The sequence below is a fragment of the Vanellus vanellus genome (assembly GCF_965231255.1).
Source record: "Vanellus vanellus genome assembly, chromosome: 3".
Taxonomy (NCBI): domain Eukaryota; kingdom Metazoa; phylum Chordata; class Aves; order Charadriiformes; family Charadriidae; genus Vanellus; species Vanellus vanellus.
The window spans coordinates 35,865,893-35,892,760 of NC_138907.1; the positions used below are offsets into that span (position 1 = coordinate 35,865,893).

A 26,868-nucleotide genomic window follows, 5' to 3' on the forward strand; every position below is an offset into this window, starting at 1 on the left:
TACATATGGGTGTGGGAAGAAAGAAACAAGAATCTAAACAACTGCTATAGATTCTAGGAGAACTATAGCTTTCTTTAAGGCACAGTTCAGACAACCCCTAAATCAGTTTCCTCCCTACTGCCAATCTGTTTAAAAACAAGCCAAGAACAAAAAAAAAAAAGGGGCAATTTTGCTGCTTGGTCAAAAGCAGTCAACTGTCAACTGTGTGTTATCTTCTGATTTATGTGGAAGACCTGGCACAAGTGCCATGGAAGCTAGAAGTGAAGGTAAAACATGCAACAGAAGACAACTTTGAGCCCAGCACAGAAGTGCATGGAGAAGTCTGTTGACACACAAATACCATGCTGAGAGTTTCACAGCTCTGTGCCTTCACCCCAGATGCAGCTCTAGGGCCAAATGAGACGTGGAGGGTTTCAAAGCCCACACTGACATTTAAAAAGGAAAGTCTGGTAACCTTTCCAGTGGGCATAGTCAGGGGACAGGATTTCTTCTGATTAACCAACATGGTCAAAGTCAAGATCTCTTTTCACTGAAGCCCTAGGTTGTTGTTTTTTTGTTTTTTTTTTTTTTAAACAAAGTCAGATGTTCCCATGATTTCCTCCAAAGACCTCCAGCATCCCAGTCTTCCTGTGTCTTCCCTTCCACTTCTGCTCTCCTCCCTGCAAATTTGGGTAATACTGAGTACCAAGAATCAAAGCACCTTGGTCTCAGAATTACCATGAGGCATTGACACGTTCACAAATTAACCCCAGGCTGCTGGCTCAGAATCAAGTCACTGACCTGAAGATGGGAAATTCCTGTCATAGCAGCTTCTAGAGGTCTGAGATAGTCCTGGCACTGAGCACATCAAATCTGTGCCAGGAACTCTACTCATCACCTGCGTTGGTCTTTGTCCAACAGGATACCATCACATAGGAATTGCCAGTGGCCAGCCAAGTGCCTTGACAAGCAGAAGTGTTGGAGACACCATCAAGAATATGTACTTGCATCCCAAAGCTAGCATTCCCCAATGAGTTAACACCCTCCAACTGGGTAGCGTAGGTCTTTGGCAAGGCTGAGGAGACAGACAGCTGCCAGGAACAATGCAGGGCTGCTTCAATGTGCTGTTGCCCAGCTCTGCCACCAAGACATCTCCGCTCCTTCCCACACTGCCAGGGAAGCACCAGCCTGGAGAGTTCTGGCACACACAGAGCTCCACAAACCTTGCTGAATGTTTGAACAGGAGCAAAAAAAGCTGCCAGCCCCTTGGCCTCATGCATGCAGTAGGTCAGGACAAAAGGGCGTTAGGCCTTGGCTCCAGGAGTCACCATAGGTACTCCGGAAGCAGGCGCTACCTGGGCCATACTCATATACACTGCCAGGGTATAGAGCCTCGTCCTGTGCCTTCTGCATACCACCCCCTGGTTAGATCATCTCCAGGAAATCAGCTCTGGAGAAGACCAGGATAGAAGTTGTGGAGCTTCCCCACAGTCTCGTCACTCCCTGAAGAATCCAAGCTGGGCTCAGCTTCCCCTGCATCCCTCAAGAGAGCAGGGTTAGGGGTAGTGTGCTTGGATGAAAGACAGGACATCCTCCTTTGATAGCTTCTCTGGATCTTGCCTTTTCTGAGAGTCGTGCACTTTGACACCTTCCCCCCACTCCCAGAAGAGGCGGCTGTAATGGCAGATGCTGTGGGCAGAGAGGAGAGCAAGGTTAGTTTGGCAGGGGAGGGGAAGGAACACACTGTCATCCTAACCACAAAGTGCACTACAGAGACAGCTGCCTCTGCAGTAGGAGCCACACGGATATTCTGACCAAGGGATGTCTTAGAAAAAGACCAGTGCATTCATTCACCTTAAAAACTCTACAGCCCTTAAGGTACTGCAACTTCCAAGCCTAAGAGATTTCCATGGAAACAAACTTGTTAAGTCTAGCTTCACTCAAGATTCAGTTCAGTATTTGCTGGAAGGAGACAGGTCATTAGGGAAAACCTACCTCCCCCCAAGTTTTTGAGAGGATGAAACTGTCATTGCAGGCAATGGAAAGGCCTTAATGAAGAATTTAGAAAGTCTGCCAGCAGCAGCAAGCAGCAATCTAATCACTCACCACAAACCTACTAGAATCAGTAATAGCTGTCCTATGGAGCTTTGCAAATGAACAGCACTTCACGCTGTACAGAAGCGGCTAGGATCATCCCCTCTTTCCCCTCATGTGAAATAACCGAGCTCCACTTGGCTGCTGAGAGTTCTGGTCCTACAACGCCATCTCTCACTCCATCCATCAAGTACAGCCCTTCCTCACTGCTTCAACATAGTCCCAGTCATAATGAAAACAGAGCTGCTAATTACTACCGACACAGCAGCCTTTAGTTTTGTACAATTACTGACACTTAATATTCATAGCTTATTTAGTGCTACTGTTCTAACAAAGCAGTACTAGCACAGCGACAAGAGCACATGTCAATGGCTAATTACAGACACATTAGTAATCACTAACCACAATACAACACATCCCTTTCTGGAGTCCCACGGGAGCACTCCCTCCACTTCGTCAACCATTCATGCAGGTTGGTGCTGGCCTACTGAGTACATAGGCAGAACTAACCCCATCCTGACACATGGAGGGAAAAAGCATCATGTGCTTCTGCTTTTACAGTTTTAAGCCTGTTCTTCCATTAGCTGGTTAAGGAAAGTTTGAGGACTCTTAAAAGCACTGCTGTAAGGTAGGTAAGGAGATTCAAAGTGAGAAAATCAGGACCCCTATTTCGTATCAAGCTGTCACTCAGAGGCACAGTCCTGGGTAGTGGTGGTGGAGGGCATCTCTTGAGACTACCTGAGGGCAGGGTGTGCAGGACATCACCCATGAGCCCTGAGGTGTCACACAGACTCAGGATTTGCTGTACTTAAGACTTGGCCTTTGCCTCATACTCAGTAGATACAGATGGGCTTCAGCAGCCACAGTGTTAATGACTGTCCAATGAAAAGCCATTCCATCCTTTCCCAAATTGCTGCTGCTTTTCTCTCTCACTCTCTCTTTAAACAGCTCCCAGCTGCCTACAGTTTATTCCAGAGCCTGGGCTAAATGAACTGGGATTTGCTTTTAAATTAGCAACTTCCAACCAAGCATCTTAAAATGCAGAGATGCAGCAACTTACAGTTGCTGGGCTCAATTTCCACATCCCTGTGTGCAGGGAGGTTCAGTAACTTGTAGTCTGCTGCAGACAGGGGAACAAAGTTGTGAGATGTGTGTTATTCATAGCAATTAATTGCAAAAGCCACGAATCCACATGAGCAATTTCCTAAAAGTCTGAGAAGGCGCCAGTTTCTGCAGCACACCCTACTGGCAACCAAGCTGCGCTTGCACTGCAAACGGTTGCAAGAACACAGGACAGTGCGCCTGAACTCCCTTACAAAGACTCACGCACACAGACTCACACACAGTTATCCTTCCATAGCCACAGCTCTGGCTTGTACTCACTGAAAGGGTGCGATGGATTCAGAAGGGAGGTCGTATGTCGCTTTCTTGGTCATTTTGTTGAAGAAGAATTTCCTCTTGGAGTTTTTGCTGTATGCCATTGTCCAGGGATCTTGCAGAAGAGTCACAAGGATCAGACAAAAAAATGGAAAGGGGGAAAAAAGCACAGTATAAATACATATATAGTGCAAGCAGGGAGGAGGAACCTATAAGAATAATTGTGATCCTTCTCTTACTCCTTTTTCAACTTCCCTCCCCCAAGAAGACCTGCTTCCCAAGCTGTTCTCTATTCACTGAGGAAAACTGCCTTCTCCCTGCATTTAAAAGTTGACGTTCCAAATAGGATCTTTCCACGTACTATTACTCTAGAAAATATCATCTTGATGAAAAACTATGATCTCATTAAAAAAGAAAGTCATCAGTCATGTAAATAAATGGAATTACCCACACAATAGCTAATCAACCTGCAACAGAAAAACCTATCAATCATATGAATACCCTAAACCTCATCCAAATCCAAGCTACCCTCATTACGTGCAAACGGTTCATGTCTAGCTGTTGGAATACTTCCACTAATTTTTTTACCAAGTTACAACAGGAGCAAGCCCGGTCAATACTTTTACTTGAAGACACAAAGAAAAGTTAAGTAAGAGCAGGGACTCTCTCTTCCTACCATTCACAGTCCGTACGATGTAGAGTCCTGTGGGGACAAAATGCCGGTCATCTCGTCCAGTGTAGGATAGCCGGGGTATTCCCCCTGAACTCTTGATGATTTTCATCTCTAACCTAAGTGTTGAGAGAAGGCTGTGATAGAGGTTCCCTGCTTCTTCCTTTACCATCCTCTTGCACACAGCATGACACCTGCACACCCTCTCCAGAGTGTCACAGTGAAAACTGACAGCACCACACACGACAGGACAAAATCATCACATCCTGGAGAATTCAGTCTCTTGCCTCCCGCACATGACCAGATTAAACCAGCCAGAGCTGACTAGATCAGGTAGCAAATTAAGCGTTGCAATGAAATATCTGTGATGATCTACCACACTTAATCCAAATGAGGTTCCCATTTCAGGTATGAACTGTTAATCTTTTAAGCCACCAAAAAGCCACAGACACTTCTGCACATAAACTTGATCACCTTTGCTACTCCTACTGTTGTAAAGTGCATTGGCCACATCTATGGCATCAGAACTCTGCAGGATGATGCTGAGTCAGCAGCATCTCAGAATGCTGCACAAGCTCTAACAGCTCTTTCTCCAGGACTCCTCAAGCATAGATCAGCATATCCATCCCACTCCTGTGCATTGGTGGCTGATAACCTTAGTGGGCCCTCAAGTCTCTAATTTGTGCCTATCACTTACCTCACAAAAATCTTCTCCATTTCCTCCAATCTGTACACTTCCTTCACTCTAGGGGGAAAAGACAAAAATGTGATTTTAAAAAACAAATAATTTTAAACTGTCCTCTTTTTCTGTCCCAGCTACAGGGAGCAGCCACACGGTTCATTTTGTACAGCAGGAGATGGTCAGGCAGGACTGAGGTTCACCTTTCTCGTCAGTCTTCTGCTCCAGTGCCTTATTTCTCCTGGCTTGAGAAAATCTGACATCTGCATGCTCACGGCTGGGTTGCCATAAGCAGCATACAAGCATCCTCGCTGCTAAGGAAGCTGTACATTTTTACCTCAGGCTGAGTATACAGAAGAGGAAGAACAATGAAAGTCAGGTGCTTTTGTTTTCCCATGAGGTAAATTCACCAAGGTCAGCCCCAGGCAGGTTCTGGCCTCAGCATGCTGGCCTCGCAGTAAAACTAAACTGCCTGATCCTCATTGTTACTATCCTCAGGGATGCCACAAACACGTTAGTTAACCTAAGGTAAAAACAAACTTTTTTTTTTTTTAAATCAGTAAAGATGATTTGGAGTCATCATTCTTATCATTATGTCAAACTGCTTTTGTTTTTGTTGTTCTGAGACAGAAAGACAATCAAAAAGTTTCAAAAGCACTGCCTCTGATCTGACACCCCAGCCACCCATTTCCCACACTGCTACAAGCATCAGGCTTCAAAGAGCACTGTTTGAACACCTTTTCACAAGAGCAGCAAAGGACCCCTCTAAAAACCATTTCTACAGCTCTCCTCACTTCACCTTCACCCCTCCTGAACATTTTGAGCTCCTCCAGTTATTGGAACTGTCTGTCTTGAGTTTAATTGAGATCCCACTCATTATCTTTCATTAAGCCACCAAGGAGAACATCCTCTTTCCCTTCCTCCAGCTTCTCTCACAATATCACAGCACTTCTAGCTTCTGAAACAGAAGCTGTTTTGTCCACAATACCTATCTGATACCCAGTACAATGATGCTTTTATGCTCCACCGTCGCAGAACTAATGAAATGGAAGGTCAGGAGCCAAACAAAGCTGAATCCCTTTGTCAGGAACTTTCTTGGGATTGTACCTAGAGCCTTCTCCTCAGACTAACCATTTGGAGATTGTAAATGCTGGTCAGCACTTCATTTAATCTACTAACAGACAGCATCTCTGTACCCCTGCTGACCCTTCAGGGCAGACAAGAACACAGAAGTTTTTGCAATGATTAAGCTAACTGGGTGCTAGACCTACTAAAGCACATATTTGAAATCAGCACCAGCCAATCCACCTATGATGAAAACATGACTGTCTGGTATGTGCAAGGAGCACAGAACTTCTCCAGCATCAGCATTTATCTTAGATACTTAAAGGGCTTTTAGCCTCTTTCCATTGAACATAACAGAACTATGAATTTCAGCTTGAAATTTAACTTCTTCAGCTCCTCATCTTCATCCTCCAAGACACTGAAACCAAAGCACACCAGGCTGAGGGAAGGTGTCATCACTCACCGGATGGGGTTCATATCTGGCCGGCTAGGTTTAGAAACGGCCTTGACAAACTTCTCTGCCAGCTGAATCCTGAATGAAAATGGAAAGAGAATCCAGCAATTTAGCAAGATCTTTGGCACAGCAGGTAGGTAACAGTTTCAGCAGAATAACTGATTAGACACTTCAGTACATGCAGACTGCCTCCACTGCTACCCAAATGGGTATTAAGCAAGACTTTTTCACCCTGCCCTCCCAGTTCAGTGCCCAGTGATACTGGCCATTAGGAATGGGTCTCCATAGCTTCCGCTACAAGCCCACATGCTGCTGAACACATTGATGTATCAGCAGGAAAGTAGGACTAGTAGAGACATCATGTGCCTGAGGAAGGACATAGACAGGCTCGTTCCTTTTCCCTCAGCCAGTTATCAGCTATGCTCATTCATATTCCCAGGATGCCCAGTTTACCCAGCCTGTGCCTGCCTCACCCCAGACTAAGGGGCTACACCTGCCCTCATTCACAGAGAAGGTACAGTTGGAAAAGGCTATAACCGTTCACTTCAGAGCAGGTTCATTCACAGTTCATCTCTACGGCAGTGTTTCATCTGAATGCACTTGTCTCCCTGTGCTCAGCATTCTGGTTTTAGTGTGAACACTGTTTCCCAGTCACTCGTAATCATACCCACATACGAGAAAGAAGCTTCTCCAGATCCTACATACCTCTGGTTGAAATGTTGCTTTCGAACATCATTGCCATTCAGCACCAAGACATCAAGGATGTGGATGGCACTGATTTTTCGCTGGGCCTTCCCCTAGGGAGAGTAATACAGAGACTTACTACTCAGACTGTTGCTATTTCAGCTTTGATTTATAGCCTGTTTTTTGACAGGACATCATTCTCTTCTAGCAAGAAAGCACCTTTCTAGATATGAGAAGCACACAAATTCCCTGCTGCCCATTGTACCATAACATGTCATCCTCCTAGAATTGGTGTGTCTCAACTACACAGTTCTGTCTCAGGGGAGGGAGAGAAGGCAGGACCACAGCTGCCACCACCAGCTCTCTGTGCCTGATCAGGTAGCACAGCACAAAGCCCAGTGCATGACAGCATCCTCACCTGAGGTGCCAGAGGACAGGCAGACTCCCAGGCAGCAATACCTTACACTGTGAATATACTACAAGAATCTTTATCCAAGGCCTGCAATCACTACTGAGCAGTTATGTACCCAAAGAGCCACAGAACACATTAAGTCATGTTGGCAAAGTCATTTGCTGCTGCACTTAAGACAACAGCAGCATGTCAGATCCAAAGTATTTTCAAAATAATGTTAAAAGCTCATATCTCTAGCCCTGGACTAGAGGAACTTAATCCAAAATAGTTTCTCTAAAGATCATATACAAAAAAACCTTGCACCTGGCACAGATGGAACATTTATTCTGCAGTATCTTACAGAGAATAGGCAAAACTGCTCATTATATTTGCAGCCACTCGGTAAGGGAGAGAATCGCCTCCTACCTCTCCTTTCAGCTCATGAACAATCTCCACAGAGAGAAGGGTATCTCGTGGCAGCTCAGTTTTCAAATCCAGCTTTGTCCAGCGGTCTGACTGGCGACCATCCCAGGTGTAGATCTGTGATTTCTGTGTGTAGAAGGCAGAGTCAGATTCAGCCAAAGTCTCATGAGGCCAGGGGTGGAGGGGAGACCTCTGACTAACTGTAGAGCAGCCCTCAGAGACTCTTTCTGTCCTAGGCTGTCACAGGCAGTTTCTTTGTCAGAAGTTTTAAGGAAGAACCTTAATCTCTACAGCAAAGGAACAAAAAACACTGATTCTAATCTGCCAGTGACTTTTCATGCCCGCACAAAGAACCAGAACAGATTTAAAAGGACAGTGAAGATAATTAGAGACACTAACAAGAGTACAGGTCTCTGTACAAAAACAGGGTTAATTAGTGTGAAAAGCAGTGAAGTCAGGAGTAAGAAGCGTGAAATAAATAGCAGTCTCAAGGACTGGTGATGGGGATCCTTTCTGGCCTTTGAGGACAGGAAAGGATGGAATGAAACTGCAAGGCAGAATAGTAGCATTGAAATGAACGAGCAAAATGCCCGGACTGTTCTCAACACTTACCCCTAGCCCCAAGAGGAACTTCTGTTCACTTCCAGACACCATACACCGATAATCTAACACTTGGCGAATTTTATCCAGTGTACTGGAATTCAGAGGAGTGGGTTTGTAACTGAAGGTATCAATGTCCGTGCCCTAAAGAGCAAAGTATGAAAAAGGCAAATTAGACACAATACATCAACAGGTAGGTAAATGTAACTTCTACATGAAACGATAATCCAGGACTCTCTTCTTTATCTCTTAATTCCTACGGGGAAAAGTTCTATTTGTATGAAAAGACTCAGAACAAGCTTCTAGGTAAGGTCTCACCTGGATCAGCTCAAAGAACTTGGACTTGGGATCTGAAGATGAAGGAGCAACACGAGCCTGATCAGGAATCTGAAAAGAAATCCAAACAATTGACAATAAGCATTATTCTTTGGCACATTCATAGGAACCTTTCTGCTTTCAATACATGACAGAACATCCTGCCCCCTGAAACTCCTCCTGCTCTTGGGAATCCAGTCACTGGAGAGCAAATAAAAGGTCTCATGTGTATTGCAAATTTAAGGTAGGCATACCGTATCAAACAGGAAACAACAAGCAACTTCAGAAAGTTTCAGGCTAAATCTTTTATTTCATGCATGTTTCAATGAAATACTATTGCAAAGACAATTAGCCTGTGAAACTGACTACCATATCTATGTAGTCAAGCTCAGGAAAAAGAAACTGCAGATTCATAAAACAAGACCTTTCAGAGAGCTCTGCTGCTTGGGAACTAGGTGCCAAGTTCACTCTGTGTACAATGAAGTATTCTCAGCTGCAGCAAAGAAGCCTGCTCAGTTAAGCCATACACATAATGAATCAAACATCCTGTTTTCTTACTTAAACAGCTTGAAATGGTCTCTGACTTTGCCACAAGACAACATATTAAACCTCTGGCTAGAAAGTCCTATCTATACCGCAGCTCCATTCTTGTTTCACCAGAGCAAAGACATCTTCACAACCTCCCTGCTTGTCAGCTTGCTTACCCCCCATAGCTGGAGACACTCCTTTCGGATTTCAGCCTGCCGTGGCTCAATCAGCGTCCTAGAGAAAGACAGCAGAGCGTTAAGATGGTGAAACCTCTTTGCTCTTGCAGCATTACATATCCAAGCCCTATAAAACTTGCATCTTTCAGTGTCTGGCTTGGAAATGACAAACACACACTCTTCCTCAACAGGAACATCCTCCACCCATCTCCAATCCATATATTTAGCTTTGTTTCATAGTCTGCATGACTCCATCCCTTGAAAGTACCACTGGGCATCAATATTTTCAAGAAGTTATGTATTAGTATGAACTTGTGCTAATCTCCAAGAGCTGGGTACATAGCCCTATTTACAAATAGCAATGAAGACCTGCTGAAGGTCACACAAAAAACTGTCAGTGTTTGGATTAACTCTTAGATAATTCTTGGCTACCAGACTCACTCAACTTTCTACTACGTGTTCCCTCTGAATGACACCTGAACAGAAAAGTCATGCCAGGGAAACAGCTATACATTGCAATGGCTTTAGTTTTACGCAAGAAATTCATAAACTTTAGGTAAGTCTAAGTACATAACTTAGATGCTTTTAATTGCCCCTGCGAAATGAAGAGCTATGAACCACACCCAACTTAGATGGTTACTGTAGAATTGAACATACCAGCTGGGAGTTACTTTTCTGCTTACATTTGTGCTAAGAAGCAGACCCACTTATGGGAATGGGAAATCATGCAACGCATGGAAGCCTTCTCAACAAGGGTGATAACAGACCACCAACTTTCAGGACTCCTCCAGCCACCCACACATTTCTGCAAATAACTTGGGCAGAGACACAAACTGAGCTACCTAAAAGCACTATTCACTTTCCTGGCTCCAAAGGCCAAGCCAAAAACCAGCTCAAATCAATAACACATTAAATAACGGCAAAGCAATTCATTTATAGTAGGTTAATTCAGTCCTCACCAAAAGCCAGAGGAATATACTCACGTGTCTTGAACAAAGGCACGAATTTTGGCTAGTGCCTTTATCTGAACTTTGCAGTGGCTGAAAGAGAGGACAAGTTTCAGTCAGGGAGCACGTTAATCACCACCAAGATTGTTCTACTGTTCAGAACAAGAAAAGTGCTGGGACAACAGGAAGAAGCCAGTCTGATCATCAGAGCAGTGATGGATCATTGCCAACACGATTCAAAGTGACAGCAAGACCATTGGAAAGAACTAGGCAGTAGCCTCCTTTCCTTTCTAGACAGTACTCAGGCTCTAACACTATACAGCATTTCTCCCTGCAGAGTGCCCCTCTGCTCAGCTAAGCCTCTCAGGGAGCAAAAGCAGAGCAGCATAGCAACATCAATAAGTACCTCCATGAGCACAGGAAGCTACAACTGAAAGCCATGCTGGTTAACCGGCTGACAGCCAGCAGCCCTCATTGCCCATGGGCACTCACTTTTCATTGGACTGGACAATGTAATCGTAGAAATCCTGGTCGCCTTTGATCACGTTCAATGGGACAACAAGATTCACATCCACATCAGAGTTGCGCAGCTGGTTGAGTCTGATGTTCACCATGAAGAGATAGTCCCGCACGTCATCAATACCTAGCTTTAATCCTTTGCATATCACATACCTGCAGAGCAAGGCAGAGAGATCATGTGGTTTAGTTCTGCCACACAGCCAACTTTCCTGCCACACTCCCATTATCAGGATAGTTTCCCAAATCCCAGGAATTCTTTCCTCCTGGGTATCCCTAGGAAGGTGCAGTCTCACCTATCACAAGGTACATTTTCTACACTCAGGAAAGATTGGAAAACTCAACCCTATTGAAAAACCCCACAGATCTCCCTCAAGTACTAAAATCAATTCTGCTAAACTTGACAGGTACAGTGATAACACACATAATATGCTCTAGCTTCAATGGAACTGTAACTGTTATATAGTTAGTTCCACTGCTTTCTCCCCAGAAGGGAAATCTGGCAAATATCTTCTTTACCTTCTCAAACATCATAATTTGCTAAGCATCTAAAACGTTTCCTCCTCCAAGACAGCTGCCAATTGAAGCAAGTAACAGAGCTTCCACTACACTTAGCCAAATCCATCCATCACTGTATTTAGAGGACAGGGTTTCTTTAGCAGTCCCTCAGGGTTTATTTAGCTCAAAAATCTCTCACCTCTCTGAGTTAGCAGGACGGCTTGTCACAGGTTTAAAGATGCACACTCGCTCAAAGCAGCAATACAGCAGATAAACAAGTCCCACACTAAATGGAGTAAACAGGTCAAAGGTTTTGCAGACAAAATGTCCTCCTGGAAAAAAAAAAAAAAAAGAGAGGAAGCACAGTGATACCAGCACTTTATAAGGAAACAAGGAGATACCAGGCACCTCAATGACCTTCTCTTCTGCAGAACTGGTAAGTGTTTCTGTACAATTAAACAGCACCTAAAACACATTCATGAAGAGGGCCAATGGGGCTTCATGAACCATCTTCCCCACATCTCTGCAGCAAAGAGAAAAGCATTTCCCTGACGAGGATTAAATCAGTATGCATGCCGTCTCACAAACTTTCTACCTACCCCCCATTCTCCCCTTCCAGGTCCAAACTGTGCCCTATGGCATGGCAGCATGCTACACAAAAGCCTCTACAGAAGAGAGCTCTGATATGTGCAACAAGAAACTTCAGGCTGGAGGAGAAAACTAACAGATGTTACCTAAACAGAATAACTCACCATCTAGAAAGAAAAAAGTCTGTCACCCTTCACCTTCAAACAAGATTCCCAATTTCCCCAGGCAAAAAGCAGTCAGTCTTACAGAGCTATTATCTATCCAGACAGGAAAGACTTAAAGAAGGTTGCTACTTTGCCTCAGACACTTCTAATCATAGGGCACAATATAAATGATAACATAATGAGCGTTTTTATCTTCTGAGTCAGTGCCAAATGCTAACTAAAGTCAGCATAAGAGAGGAGCCATCAAAACCAGATAGAGCTGTAATGTCCATTATTTGACAAAAAATGAGGTAGAGCTAAGGCAATGTGAGACATCATCTTGTTCTGATCACAGAGACGGCAGGTTTAAAGGAGAAAAGCTACAAGTTAGAGGGAAGGATGAAGTGCATAAACACCACTCCGTTCCAACCAGCCTGCTAGAATATTCAAGAAGCAGTTGGTCCAGCTAGTGCCATAAAACTCAGATATAGTGTCCAGTTATCACACTAGTGACCTTAGCCCAAGACAGCTACATAATATAACACATTGTAAGAGCTTTAAACTAATGCATTTTACCTCATGCTTTCAATTAATAGCAAAATTGACATAGATAAATCTTATTTTTCTGCCCCAATTATCTTAACTTTGTGACAACCATCTCAGGACATATGTGTACACACTCAATGCTGTGCACCTTAGCCTCACTGCAGAGTAGACTTCGTGGCACATTAATAAAAATCGTACAGCATCCTTCCGCAATGCCACCCACACCTTAGAGAAGGAAGATTAATGGATAAAACATACCTGTCCGGACAATGGACAGTGCTGTAAGGAACTGGCAAAGCATGAGCTGTTTGCTTAGGATTTCTTGCAGATTCTCCTGACCTTCCACTGAGAAACCCTGCAAAGCACATAGTATGTGATTAGTATGTCCACAAGTCTGTTGGTCAAGCAAAGGATTCCATACACAGAATCATGATAGTTTCTGTTTCTTTAAGACAGAAGACACTGCCACCAGGACTTTTTAAGGCAAGCCTTGAAGAATTTCACATTATAACTATGGACACATGTCAAATATCCTACTATATGCAAACCGAGATAACAGTTTTGGTCATTAGTACAGGAAGAAAAAGAAATGGACCAACCCCATCAGCCATTAAGAAATGCACTCCCTTGTGATCAGTATTGTCCAAAACAAAATTCCGGAAAGCAGTAATGTTCTCTGGGCGAGTGATGTCTCCATCTCCATCAATCCCTCCCTCTCCTAAAGGGAAAAGAGGAGACAATTACTAACACATTTGCAAGTACAGACAAAAGATCAGTATGTGCAGGTGATCTATTGTATTCAATCAATGTTTACTCAGAAATTACACAAACCTTGATAGGCAAATAAACATTAACACATTCCCTTGTTCACCACCAAAGATGCTTGTTAATTTCAGAAAGTTATTCAGATTGTGTGGTCAGGCCTAAACAAAGCCATATAATAACCATGCTCAAATTAAGAGTTGTACATTAGCCTCAGCCAAAGACAAGCCATTCACTGCCCTCCCCTGAGATGAGAACCGACTACATCACAACATAATATTCTCATCCAAGTAGAAACCACACATAGCTGAACCTACTAAAAATGTAAGGTTCAATCTCATTGCACAGCTCATCTGTTAATAACATGTTTTTACATTGTGCATTGGCAACCTTCTACTAAGAAATCAAATCACTCCAAAGAAACACAATGTAAACACTGTAAACACAATGTAATCTGGAATTTAGAAAAGCAACCCCCAAAAAATCCCCATAAACAAGTTTATAAAGGGAGTAGGGAAAGGGAAATAGGGCTTGTGTGTGAATGTTCACACAGTATTCCCGTACGGCTCTTTAAAAAGAGAGGAACACTGTCCCCCAGGTTGGTGTTTTAGAACGCTAATCTAAGGCATATTCTAGAGCTCACCAATTCTGACTTTGAAGAAGCCTGAACTTCTATTTGGTATTAGCCCCTATAAATCTTCTACAACAACAGCTTCTATTAACTGAACCAGAGGACCAGCAAGCAGCAGAGATCAGGATGCATGATAGTGCTTTGATAACTAAATTCTTCATCAATCATCTTGTCAGTAAGTGAAGTGACACTAGAATTTGTTACCATTCTTCACAACACAAATATCACGGCAGTCTACTTCCTTCCCATCACTGGAGGAGTTTGTACACATCTCACTGGACTTTATAGCCTAATAGACAGCAAGGGATCAAGAAAATGCATCAAAGTCATTGAGCTATTCATTTCTCTAGGTATCTCCATCCCTCCGTAAGAACACCATTTTGCAGTGAGTTATGAAGATCCAAATGCTGCACCCGTTAGAACAATGTGTTTATCTGCCTTGCTGCCCTTGCCATGAACCTTCTCTTTAACAGATCTAATCCTGAAGCACTAACCATTCTCTGAGAGTTCATGGTCAGGTGTCAAAAGCTGCAGTAAACAAGAGTCAGAGCGGTGGAGGGAAAAAACAAAGCACAAAAATGGAAAAGCAAACCTTCTTCTCTACAAGACAGTCACACTTGAGTTTCATTTATGCAGTCTGAAATAAGAAGCAGGAATACTAGCAATCTTTATATTTCCCTTCCTATTCCTAGAAGCTATGCAGATAGAGGGCTCAAACATATCAGCGAGCTTAACAAGTTACCATCCAGTGAGGTGAGAAGCAGCAGTGTACACCTGCTTAGTCTGTCTCAAAGCAAGGTAAAACATGTTAGCTTAAACCTCTTCGGATTAAGCAGCTCATTTAGTCACAGTGATTCGGATACAGCTGCTAGCCCAAATCTCTTTTATTTATCTTTACTAAGAGCACTCAATCACTTATCAAAGCAGAGCAAGGGAGGTCTGATATAGAAGCATATTGCCAGTCAGGCAAGTAAGGTTTCTATCTCTGGCTCTGCTAACAGATCCTTGGGCAAGTCAGGGGGCTGGAGCACCTTCCCTATGAGGACAGGCTGTGAGAGCTGAGGTTGTTCAGCCTAAAGAAGAGAATGCTCTGGGAGGACCTTATAGCAGCCTTCCAGTACTTAAAGGGGGCCTACAGGAAAGATAGGGAGGGACTCTTTATCAGGGAGTATAGTGATAGGATGAGGGGTAACTGTTTTAAACTGAAAGAGGTTAGATTTAGATTAGATATTAGGAAGAAATTCTTTTCTGTGAGGGCAGACAGACAACGGAACTGGTTGTCCAGAGAAGTTGTGGAGGCCCCATCCCTGGAGGTGTTCAAGGCCAGGCTGGATGGGTCTTTAAGCAACCTGGTCTAGTGGGAGGTGTCCCTGCCCGTGGCAGGGGGGATTGGAACTAGATGATCTTTAAGGTCCCTTCCAACCCAAACCTTCTATGATAAGTCATCTCCTCACTGTGTTTCAGGCCAACACCAGTGAAGTGGGAAAAGTACTGTCAAGCAATCTTAAAGCACTCTACAATCTTCAGATAAGCAAAGCACTCAGGTGTGAACTATTACAATGGGGGACACATTCCCAGAACAGACTGGAAATAAGTGCAGAAATGTGACTTGATATGCAAGCTCACCAATCTCAACCCCTTTTCTCAGAAGACAGTTACCTTCTACCTTTTGCAAAATGATTCCCTGTAAACAGGCTTCTCTTAGATCCCCGTGCCGGTATCAATACCAGCCCCATTCCTGATACAGAGGCTGTAGCATAAGCAAAAACATCAGGTAACACTCACGCAAGCACTACATACCATAATAAGGCTCAAAGAGCTCACTGGAAGCAGAATAGAAGTCCTCTAGTTTAAAATCATTTGGTCCTTTCAAGGTCATGCCAAATCCTTTCGCATGCCACTTCCGCCTCCACAAGACATACTCAGAGAAGCCTCCAGGACCAGCACACACATCAGCAAAGTAGAGCAGCTCTGCATCTCGCTCCTTTATCAAGGGTCTCTGCAAAAGGAAACTAAAAAATTCTACTGACCCAGTAACAGCTCCCATCAGTCAAACAGGGTACACCATAAAGCGCACTACTCAGAGAAGTCTCTTTCAAGCACCTGTTTTCCCACCTAATATCCTATGGATTCTCCTTTCTCCCCACTTTCTCCATTCTCTGATAAAGTACTGCTGTTGAAAGTTAACTAGAGGCCCTCACCCCATGAAAGTCCTTAGGGTTTGTAAACATGTAGTCAAAGACATGGTCCATATTTGCCATCTTCATTGCAGCCCTGTGAACACATAAACAGGGACCTATTAAGTTTCACCCTTGGCTTCCAAGACTGAAGGTGGACATAAATGGGAAAGGGACTACATTGCCAGAAGTTCTGCAAACCTGTTCAGGAAGAAAACTCCACGGATCATCTCATATGGGTTAGATCTTGTTCGGGCTCGACGCATTTCCTCTCCATCCAGCTCATCAAATACACTCTGCACAAACAGAAACAAAATTGAGCTGGACCTGGCAAGGCTTGAGGGATAGGAAATACTCATGCCTGCATATCTTCATGATTCTCTCTTCTTAGACAGCAAACACTGTGCAGGATTTGGTTCACTAATACAGAATGTTTTTCTGTCACATAATGATATTCACTCTTCCTCTAAGCTACCTGATTTTCTTAAGCAAATTCAGTGACACTGAAGAATTCTGTAGTGATAGCTCCAGAGCCCAATAATGCAGTTAGCCACCTCAAAAGCAGTCTCAGCCTAAGGTATTTCTCTCACACATATACACACACTCACACTCTACTACAATTTACAAGGGCATGACAAAATCTAGGAGAAAAGATCAAACACACAAGAAAAGAAAGGGAGCTAATTTCCTCAGCTTATTCAAGCCTTCAGCCTTTCAGCTGGACTCAGAAAGGGAGACTGTTTTCATTCATCTCTTTGCAGGCTGAGGTGCAAAACAGGTTGCTGAACAGACAGTGGCATGGAGGTGAAAGAGGACATTCTGAACTCTTCCCAATCACCTAAGTAAACTACTCAATCCTCTTCAATTATTTATTTCACTTGCTTCCCCAAAACTTCAGTTGCTCCCTAAAGAAGGGGACTCACCTTGCACCGTAGGACATTACGTAAAAGCTCTTCACTACAGAACTCTGTTTCATCTTCAATCACCATCTTCCTCTGAAACAGGATGAGAACACAGATAACAATTAGCAAACACGGTATCAGTCATTTCAGAATTCAATGTGTACCAGTAATGGATGATGAAGGTTGCCAACCACATATTAGGCTGTATTAGCAAAAGCATAGCCAGCAGGCTGAGGAATTATTCTCCCCTGTTAGGCATCTTGAGACCTGGAATAGACGTGGAATACTGCATCCAGTTTAGCACTCCCCAGTACAAGACAGATATACTAGAGCAAGCTCAGCAAAAGGACCACCAAGATGATGAGGGTGCAGAAGCACCCAGTTTATGAGGGGAGACTGAGAAACAGTTTGTTCAGAATGGAGAAAGGGAGATCCTATTGCTATCTATCAGTACCTAATGGCAGAAAATAGAGAAGACTGATCTAGACTCTTAGAGATAGACAGCAACAGGACAAGAAACAATGGACACAAGCTGCAACAAAAAATGCCAATTAGCCATGTGGAATTTTTCTTTTGTCACCTAGGTTATCAAACACTGAAACAGATGCCCAAACAGGCTGTGAAATTTCCATCCCTGGAGATATTAAAAACTCAATCAAACAAGGCCTTGAGCAATCTGATGTAGTTGGAGCTGCTCTAAGCAGGAAGCTGCACTAGCAATTTCCAGAGGTCCCCTCCAGCTTAGGTTATTGTACAACTCTGACAAGGTGATTGCTTCAGGCTGAGTAGTCTGGCAAGTACCGAGATCTAAAAAATTACCTTCCCCACAGTCATCCACTCCTTCAGCTCCTGGGCATCAGGGATTTCCGTGGTACACTCAAGGCACCAGTCCACCTCCTCGTAGGCACTGGGCTGCAAACACAAGACGGGAAGAGCCGAAGATGTTTTTGCTAGCAAAATATAACAACTAATTGCTCCTCAAAAGTTTGCCTCCCAATTCTAGCATAGGGGGTTATGCCATAACTTCAGGAAAAACTCTTTGGTTGGCCTTCTCCTAACCTAAAACACGTCTTATTTGTTTGGATTTAAAATTAAAAAAAACAACCACACACAAAACAAAAACAAATTAAAAAAAAACTCCACCAAAAAAACCCCACACCACTTTCCTCTCATTACAGTCTGATAAATAAACATGACAAAGCAAAAGCCTAGTACTCTTGAGGTACATTTTAGAGATGCTGCAAAAGAGACAGTTGCCAAAAAACTACACTTCCTGATGGTGCTTCACACATTCTTTCTCCCAGTTCTTTCTGAAAGGCTCCCTCATTCCACAGCTTAATTCAGGCTTGGAACAATATTTATAATCTTGGGAAAGAATTGTTTTAGCAGTTAAGATCAAAGTGATGCTACTCCTCCACAATGAGAGGCTGCTAAGCTCTACTAACCTTCTTATATTTATTATAGTAGTAGCATGCACAAGGATTAATCATACACGACACTTAACTGCTGTGAGCTGTAGAAACACACTGGAGAATGAGACCTGTGAGCATACAGAACAGGTCTGAAAGTCCTGGCTCTCAAGGAATAACCTCTGATATTATTTTCAACTGCTGAAATCAATTCAAAGAGCGGAGACCAAAGTACTATAACATTCGCCATGCATGACCTCACAAGCATTGCTGCCCTTGACTAACAATGGCTGGGACCTTCTGGCTTACTCTACAGCTGCCAGATCCCTAGGATTCGGTGTTGTGTTTTGATTTTTTCTTTTTAAATACAAACATACAGCAGCTATTTCACACCAAATAATATCAAAACCGGGCTTTACTTTCCCAACAACATCTATTTCTATTTCCCAATGTTCTTCCCCATTGAAGAGCTTGACAAGATACAGGAGTAGAACACCTGAGCATTTTATTTGGGGCTACTAAACACACCCAGAAAGATTTTTTTTTAAAAATAGATCACTTATACAGGCATGAAAAATTATATACAAAATAAAAATGGTAAACCCAAAAGAGCTTGATAACAATTTTCAATCACATTCACTACTGCAAACTTAGAAACAAATCCTACAGACCACAGCAACAATCCATCTGAAACCAATTTTGTGCCAGAACATTAGCACATGCGACAGAAAACAAGTTTTGCCACGCTCTTCTGGGACAAAATAAGGCCTGGGTCTACCTAGCAGAGCCTCTCAATGGTAGCCAGTTGTATCAGACAACATTAAACATCGTTCCCAGAGGGCAAATCTTGAACACAGCAACAGAAAAGGGATGCAAAACAGGAAGTACTTACCTCTGGCTCATCCTGCCAATCAATATTGAGCTCCCCATCAAATCCTTTGAGGGTCAGCCCAAAGCCTCTCCTCCCCTTCTGATTGGAAGCCTCAACAATATCCTTCCTGCCTTGGCCATATTTTCCCAGACCTTCTCCTTCCCGGAAGCCCATCTTGGCCTATAAAGAAAGCAAAGGGAGCACACTGAGACAAGTGGACTTGAGTTTATGTACTACTGCTGGGCTCAAAGACTAGCAGGGAAAATGGCACATAACCCTGAAGTGACTTGAACGCATTGAGCATTTTTAAACTCAGTTGTAGCTTTCAGGACTTAATACTGAGTTCACTTCACTGAGGCAGGACACATAAAAACTAGATCTAAAGAATGATGTTTGAGACGACAGCAAATTACAAAAGGTTCAGTAATGCGGGAACAGCCTGCTCAGAGGGAGAAGTAGTGAGGAGCCTGGAGCCATTCATCACAATGTTCAGTAAGCATGGAAGGTTCATAAAACAAAAGATGCTGGCACAGGAAAAAATTCATGTTGTTACGATATTTTTTGTTGCGAACATGCACTCACATACGTTTCCAGCATCAGTTAAAACTTCACCTAAAACTCAGAGGAGGAAGGCAAGACACACTGCTCCTGATATACATTTCCATCTCTCAGGCTGAAAGAAATACGTTCATTAACTGCTAGTTTTTCAGGCTTTTCTCTTCATAAATTTTAGCAACAAGAGAACAACAACAAAAAGCACAAATGCAGTCAATTTCACTCCCTCCAGTATGCATCTAGGAGACATTAAGTAAATAAAAGACTTAATCCTTAAGTTTCACACTGAATTAATGTTATCCATATACTCCTTCCTGTGAGAAGCCACAAAAACATTGTTTATTACCAATCTGTATGAGAAACAAAACAACAACATCTGACAGGTTTTATACAAAGGTACATGGTGTTTTCCCATTGCCTTTGCTACCTGGCTCTGAATCAGACCTTGAAATATGTACCCCACTGAGCCTGTTATATACAAGTTTTCTGAGGACAGAATTTTGAACATCTAGTAATCAAGGACTATTTTCTTTTTACTTACCTAATGCTACCAAATCATTCAACCAGACTTGATATCACCTCAATTTTTACATTCAAATTTATGAGGCCTTACAAACAAAAACCTGGTGAATTCAGCAGTAAAAGGTCCTGTACTGTGGTGATTGAAAGCACATATCCTAATTGGCTCAGGAGAGAACTCTCCAAGTGAAAGATAGTCTTGTGCTAGAATCAGCAAACTGCAGCCCAGTGTCAGAAATGCACGTGGACAGATTCTGAATGATCAGCAACAGGGTCTACCTGCAGAGAGGCACAATGAGCAACTCTCAGCCTCTGGATCCCATTGAGTTTTGAATTCAGCAGGAGGTGAAAGTTCTACATGAAAAAAGAAGTATGACCCTGCTGGTCAGCAGCGTTCTACCTCCTTGAGAGGCAATATCTCCCTTTTCCCACTCTTAGGATCAGCTAGCACTTCCCAGCTTCTAGCAGAAGATTGAACTTCTAATTCAGCAAAGGCAGGTACAAGCTGGCCTACCACCATGGAAAAATTGCTGACACCTGCTTCTGTAAGTACAGCACCAGCACAGAACAAAAGGAGACTCGAATTCAGTCCCCCACTGAGTCCCAAACTTCCTGTCACATTTCAAGTAATACACAACTAGACATATCATCTCCTCTGCTGCCCTTGGAAATAATACTTGGTTTCTCCATTATCAATAATCAAAATTCTTCCAGGATTATGAAATACTTGCGATACCACAATGACAAAGTTTGCATCAGGAAATAAGTGTAACACCATGCACTGAAAGAAATTCCTCTTCTCTACAGCCTATTATTGCCTTTAAATTCAGGAAAAAGTTGCTGATTTTGTCAACTATTTTGTTAGAACTTCTAAAAGTACTTTCTTCCCCACACTAACACTGTGCAATCACGGGGCTGGCAATCACCTTCAAAGTTCAGTTGTCACATTTGCTATCGCACACAACTCCCTGCCTTTACAAGAAATTTCTGGCCCTACATAAAGCAGAGTGGCACCACTTGAAAGAAAAATACCGTAATAATTCTACAACAGTATGCCAGCCAGCCTCCAAGACCAAACAAATTAATGTCAATCACAGAATTTGTTAAGGCCTTTCTTACAAGGCATTTGTTAACTCAAGCATTGCAAAATAACACATGGTAGGACCCTTCTTTCAAGCTCAGCAAGCTGTCTGACCCAGACATCCTTCCCTTCACATTCACATCCCTGCTCTAAGGCCTTGAACATGAATCAACTTTCTTTTTTAACAGATCCCCTTCAACCAAGCTTTCTCAGTCTCCCCCAATTGCTCAGCAGTTGGCTCAAAGAAGCAGAGAACCTTGCCACAAGGAGGATCAGAATCAAAATCAAAATCTTTTAAAACAGACTGGTCTTTTCACTCTGCTCTCATCAGGTTTTAACAGTTTGGTCCAAAACTATTTTGACCTACCATGAGCTTTTGGGAGACACTGTTATACATTGAGTAGCGAGATGAAGTACCCTCCACAAGAGAGTCTTGTTTGAACTCATTGCTGAAGACCGGTCTTTTTTCATCGCTCTCACTGTCAGACCCACTGCTGCTACTGGAAGACTCTAAAAACAACAAAAAAAGTGACAAAAGTGAGTATGAAAATAAAAAGAAAATGGAAGAAAGATACCGCAGTAAGAACTATACAGTATGACTAATTAAATACTCTCAACAGGCACACAGCAAACAATTCCGTATCGAAAATGTGCTACTGGAAGCACACAGGTGTAATATAAAATACCCTGTGGAACCAACAACTGGTTATCTGCCCCTTTGGTTCAGAGACACACACAACCTCTCTGAGCCAATGGATTCCAGGCCCCCCAAAGGGCTGGGCAAACAGCAGCAGAGCAGGCCACGACAGTACACCGTGGCATGCCTGACCTTTGCAATGATCTTGAGGAGCTGAGAAAGTCCACAGAGATTCTGTCCCAAGAATAATGACAATTACTGACGTCTTGATAAAACATACTGGATTTTCCTCAGTTTTCTACCTAACCAAAAACCACCATCAAGTACATAGGCCCCTACCAGATGGCCAACACTGCAGAAAGAAGAGAGTTGAATCCCTTAGTCCCCATAATAAACTTCAGTTTGACCCCACTACCCACCCCAGTAGCGAGGATCCACAAGTTCACTACAGCAAGTGAGACAGTTTTTCACCTCTAGAGCTTACTGATGCATACAAACTCAAGTGAAAGATAATGTCAGAAGGCACCAATCTAGTTTAAAAATATCATGACAGAGACAAGGGTTTGAGGAAGAAGTTAATCAAGTCAATGGTCCAATCAAGGCAATATGCACCACCATACACAGCAGGCACTCAAAATTAACTTTTTTTTCACTTGAAAGTCACCTGAAACAGATACAGCAGAGCCTTCGTGGGCACCAAAAATGAAGCTCTGTCTATGCCCATTTCTACCCTGGGATCTACTTGGGAAGAACCTGGGCCTGTATAAGCTGTATAGTCATCACTGCTGCTCTACAGCTGTAAGATGCCCAAACCTATTTTCTCTGGGCTGGATGTAACTGGGATCTGGGCAGGAATCACGGTAATCATACGATTTGTCTCATGGCCAGCTCCGCACCAGATGGGTAGCGAGGGAGGCCCTACAACCCACCAAATCCTTCCACTTCTCCTCTGGTAATATCACTACCAGGATGAAGCAATGGCACGTATCTCCTTCCTGAAATTTGCCTAGCACCACATCAATCATACCATTAATGCTGTGGGCAGGCCACGCAAACCACTGGAGCAGGAATCCACAGCAAGCACAGCCACACTCTTCATTGGACCTCTGCCTCTTGAGCCTCCCTTGTTCACTGAGTGCTAGAAATCATTCTGTGCTACTTCATACAACTAGGAGAAGCTGAACTACATAAGTTGCCCTGAGATAATACAGAAAACTGTCGTTAGCAGAATTAATCTTTTTCTGTTTATCACTTAAAAAGGAATTATCTAGCTCCATAGAAGTGTTAAAAAAGACATGATAATTACCTAGAAAGGACTGAACTTCTCTTATGTTTTTCTGATTTAAGAAAAAACACATTATTTCTCTCCCAACTCACAGATCTCTGTATTTTTCTGTTATGGAAAACTGAGCATCAGTAAAGTTAACAGGAAACCACTGGAGAATTAGTAAAGAAAGACCATTACAAGAAAGTAAAGTGAAAATTAAAGACACCATAGTGAAATATACAACTGTAGTTAAAACACTTTCAATGTGTGCTCAATCCTTGTTGCTGAACTATCAGCTTTTAAGATTAAGGACTTGTGTCCCCACATAACCACTATGCTAGAGTTTTACAGTATCAACCTTTGAGGTTTCCAGCTCCAGACAAGGAAGGCTACAATTTAACTTGTGTTTGCAATATTATATACCCATCTTGATTTTCAAACATCCGTCAAACAAGCTACATGTCTCTTTCTTTCACGAAGTTCTTAGATATGAACAAGATCACAGAAGATTTTGCTTTAGGGTCAGTTTCTGCTTTCTGCTTCTCCAATACACAGCTTCAATTAATTTTCCTGCCTGCTTTTGAGCTGTGTCTTATTTTCCAGAGGCTCATGATGTGCTTCAAACACAACACCCACTACATGAATCTCAAGAAAGTCCCTTCACAACTCTTCTTGCTTTTAATATCTGCTAGGCCATGCTCAGCTGAGATCAGATCTCGAATCACTTCTCTCCCTTAACCTTCTTTCTTTCACTGGAAACTACAACAGGTGTAACAGACTAGTAAACAGTTAGCCCTATCCAAAAATGTCCTTGAACTGTATCAACCTGCTTCTTAAATACTAAGACTCACAGCCCATTTTGGCCCATATATGAACTCAATAATTACAAGGGAAAAAAAAAAATTGGTTTGAATTTTTTAGCTCAGCCCTGAGTGCACACAACATTCCCTACCCCACCTCTCACACCTTGCACCTCCAGCCTCCTCACTCACCTCCAGCCTTGCCAGACAGGTACATACACTGCACCCTGTCACTACGACTGCTCCCAAACTGACCCATTCATCTTCCATACGCATCCCCTCCCATTTTCACAAGATGGAGGCTTCTTTACGTGTGCAGGCCCTTTCTCACTAACACTTTATGACCACGGGAAATCACAAGACTCAGGAGTAGCAGGCATGACTGTGAGGCAACCTGAAGTACCATCCTGGGAGAGTTTAGAGTGTCCCACAACAGTGATACCAATTGTGTAGGGCACTCACCTCATCTTTGGTATACCCCAATCTCCAGGTGAGAAAGAACACTCCAACTTGAGAAAAGGTAGGTAATTAATTTACCTAGATCTGAGGTGTTTTTTTCTTTCTAAAACCAAACACCTGTGAGCTCTCACTATTCCCCTCTTCCCCCCAAAAATCACACTGAGCCAGCAAAAGCGATGGTGCTACAATGCAGGAGTCCAAACCCGTTTGTATTCATCTCCATTTCTCCTATTTGCAAAAATGTGGTAAGATTACTGTTTTCTTTATTTATATTTTTTAAACAATGAGGGATTATGATGTTTCTTTATGGCACAACACCCACAACTAGTCACTACTGAAAGTTTCCAAAACAGAAATAACTGCTGAGACTGAGAAGATTAATGCTGCTCATATATTACAAGAATCTTTACAGCTTTGGACCATGCGCTTGTCATCTACCTCAAGTTCTGTTTCCTGTGTCTGAATTCATACAATTCCCAGAACAACCACTTACATGCGATTTAAAAAAACTTTAAAAAAAAAAGTCACACCAAGGCTCTGAACAGAAATGTAGTTTTTCTCCTAAAGACAGAGTATGCCCTTGAAGTTCAGGCTATCAATTAGAATTTAGGAGACATGGGTTCAATTCCTAGTTAATATTTAGATTCCCCGCAGCAGCATATACCTTATCTCCAACTTTACCTTGAGTAGTATGATTACTAAATTGAGTTTCATCATCTGAAGTAGAACTGAGGGTTAATCTCAAGTCTTCTATCCTCTTCTTCTGCTTCTTTTGGGGGCTACCAAACTCAGGTTCTGTCCTTCTCTTCATTTTTGCTGAAAGAAGATGATCACACTTGGTAAACATTAAGCTAGCTTTCTCCTGCATGCTGAAGCTAAGGCACGGCACCATGGTGACATAGATAATTTTATGGACTATTCAGTATTATGCTTCTCAACTTAAGCTTGCTTTGGGTAAAAGTATTGTCTTCTTTTGAACCTACCTTTTTCTAACAACTAAATGAACATGAAATCTATGCAGAAGCTTCCCTGTTACTGTTAACTTGACTTTCAAACAATTTCTACAAACTACTTATCATTAAATGCTAGTGGATGAAGACAACCCAGACATCAGCACTTAGATTAACTTAAATATATGACAGTTGGTTACTACTACTGAATCAAAGACTCATTCTATCCAAACACATACACAAACAAGAAAAAAAAGGGAAAAAATAAGATCAATCTAATGGAGAACATGCAAGGTGGAACAATTTCTCACAAGAGGCTCAGAACAACTCTGACCTCACCTCTACAAATATTAATTAATAAAAGAGCTTTCCTACATGATTTCCATAACTTCACTAAATACGTATGCTCCAGTTGGAGGGTGTTTGGTTTTTTTCACCAGGAATCACTGGCAAGATACCAAGCTTCTGGATGTGACTGCTAAGCTTCACATAAACCCAGAGAAAGGACTAACACTTAATATGGAGTTAATAGAAGCTAGCTGGGAAGGCCTGCAGAGGACAAGAACAAAAGAACAGGAAAGCAGATGAAAATGAAAAGGTACAGATGCATGGACAACTAGCTAAACTTCCCTGCTACTGAGAAAAAGAAACAAAAACCTATTGGTGTTTATTATTCCACATAGGAACGCTGGGCCAGAAAAGATGCCCCAGGTCACCGGTTCAAACCCTCTGCTATCCAACTTATTTCCACAAACATATAGAGGGCAGCTTAAGACCAATTCCTTTATTCATCCCAACTCTTGACTACGAAATCATCCCACAACTTCACTGCACAACAGCTAAGAAATCTTCTCCCTTCCACCAGAAGTTCGTTTACAGCCAACTCATATTTATCTGCTCCTGTGTCAATTCAGGGTGGGTCCGTCCCCCCCCCCCCCCCTTGCTTGCTTACCCCTAACAAATCGAGAGCAAATTTTTATTTCTTCTGAGATATTCTTTTATCAGATTACCACACTCTTAGTTCCCCCCTGCTACCTTCCTGTCGAGATCCCCGCCCTCCTAACCCTACACCAAGGGTGCCGGTAGCCCATCCGTTTTCCCGCTACATTTCAAACCACCCGAAATTAACGGCCGGTTAAGCGGCAACCCGGCCCTCAGGAGACACGCAGGGAGAA

The 26,868-nt window shown here is 42.8% G+C and overlaps 1 protein-coding gene across 1 annotated transcript; it reads right to left on the bottom strand.

Moving 5' to 3' along the window:
* Positions 1-1,506: 1,506 nt before the first annotated feature.
* On the bottom strand, positions 1,507-25,554 carry CMTR1 (cap methyltransferase 1; the record flags this gene model as incomplete). Its single annotated transcript, XM_082481599.1, has 23 exons — positions 1,507-1,668; positions 3,457-3,565; positions 4,127-4,239; positions 4,818-4,865; positions 6,328-6,396; positions 7,024-7,115; positions 7,820-7,942; positions 8,429-8,560; positions 8,735-8,803; positions 9,436-9,493; positions 10,419-10,475; positions 10,875-11,054; positions 11,596-11,728; positions 12,932-13,028; positions 13,273-13,391; positions 15,867-16,065; positions 16,268-16,340; positions 16,445-16,539; positions 17,167-17,238; positions 17,965-18,057; positions 19,447-19,605; positions 21,948-22,090; positions 25,425-25,554. The coding sequence occupies 23 exons, from the start codon at positions 25,552-25,554 to the stop codon at positions 1,536-1,538; spliced, it is 2,496 nt and encodes an 831-aa protein (XP_082337725.1). The 3' UTR covers positions 1,507-1,535.
* Between the last annotated feature and the right edge of the window lie 1,314 nt (positions 25,555-26,868).